Raw genomic sequence first — 994 nt, forward strand, 5'->3', positions numbered from 1 at the left:
CAACTTTTGACGATGGATAAAGCTAATTAGAGCAAGCTCCAACAACTGGACCAGCAACTTGGATTTAGATTTCTCAGCAATACTGAACTGAACTGAACTGAATGTTAAAATTTTATAGCGCTGAATATTACCAACGTGGCATAAAATTGAAATTAAAAAAAATTAATTATTCATTTTACTTGTTTAGTATAGCTTCATAAGAAAAGGTAAATAGATGAACAAGACAATGTGACCGGAAAAATCATATTCACAATAAAGCTGCATCCAACAATTCACCAGCATCACTGTAAGCAGGCAAGGTTCGCATTGTTTCCACAAGCAGACAAAAGTCGTCGCACGCAAACCTGGAGATTCAAAAATGAAAAATGAATCAACTAAAAGAAAATACTGATTCACTTGTATTCGTCGTTTGCTGTTTTTGCATTGACACCACGCCGTTGCAAGTCAGCATCAACCGACTTGCGTATACTACCATATATACGAAGCATTACTTTTTTCAAATCGTCCGGTTTCAATATATCATTGACACTATCATGAAAGCGTCTGATTTGTTTAAAAATTAACAGAAAAGCTGATGATGGAAGAGATCCGCTCAACGACCACTAAATAATGAAAGTAATGCGTTCAGTTTTAATCAAACGCTGCATAATAATGCGTATCGGTCGGTTGGTTCACCTTACCTTGTCAAGTAATTGAACAATACAAAGTTCCACGATGGAAACCATTTTGTTGAAAATCTCATTCACATGATCTTCATAATCCTAGATTTATAATTGAAAATAAAAATGAAAATTTCGGTTGAAGAAATTATAGAAAAAAAATATCACCTTGAGCAGCTGCACAAAATGCCTCGTCTGGTGTTGCGAAGTTTCCGGGAGGTGAGATTCAAAAAATGAATGCAAATGTGGAATAAAATATGCAATCAACTGCAAGCTTCGACATGACAATGCTGTGTAAAATTAAGCGGATGAATACATTTTACATTCACATGACA

The 994-nt window shown here is 35.0% G+C and overlaps 1 protein-coding gene across 1 annotated transcript in view; it reads right to left on the reverse strand.

Annotated features, from left to right (window-relative positions):
• Positions 1-247: 247 nt before the first annotated feature.
• The window catches only part of Tsp_03082 (conserved hypothetical protein), a gene marked incomplete at its 5' end in the record, with an annotated part of 2,175 nt that continues 1,428 nt past the window's right edge, over positions 248-994 (reverse strand). The window contains 4 exons of the mRNA XM_003379372.1: positions 248-344; positions 397-602; positions 681-761; positions 828-949. Of these exons, the coding sequence (XP_003379420.1) occupies positions 248-344; positions 397-602; positions 681-761; positions 828-949 (506 nt within the window). The remainder of the gene's footprint in view (positions 345-396; positions 603-680; positions 762-827; positions 950-994) is intronic.

This window comes from Trichinella spiralis (genome assembly GCF_000181795.1).
Source record: "Trichinella spiralis strain ISS 195 chromosome Unknown Scfld2, whole genome shotgun sequence".
Taxonomy (NCBI): domain Eukaryota; kingdom Metazoa; phylum Nematoda; class Enoplea; order Trichinellida; family Trichinellidae; genus Trichinella; species Trichinella spiralis.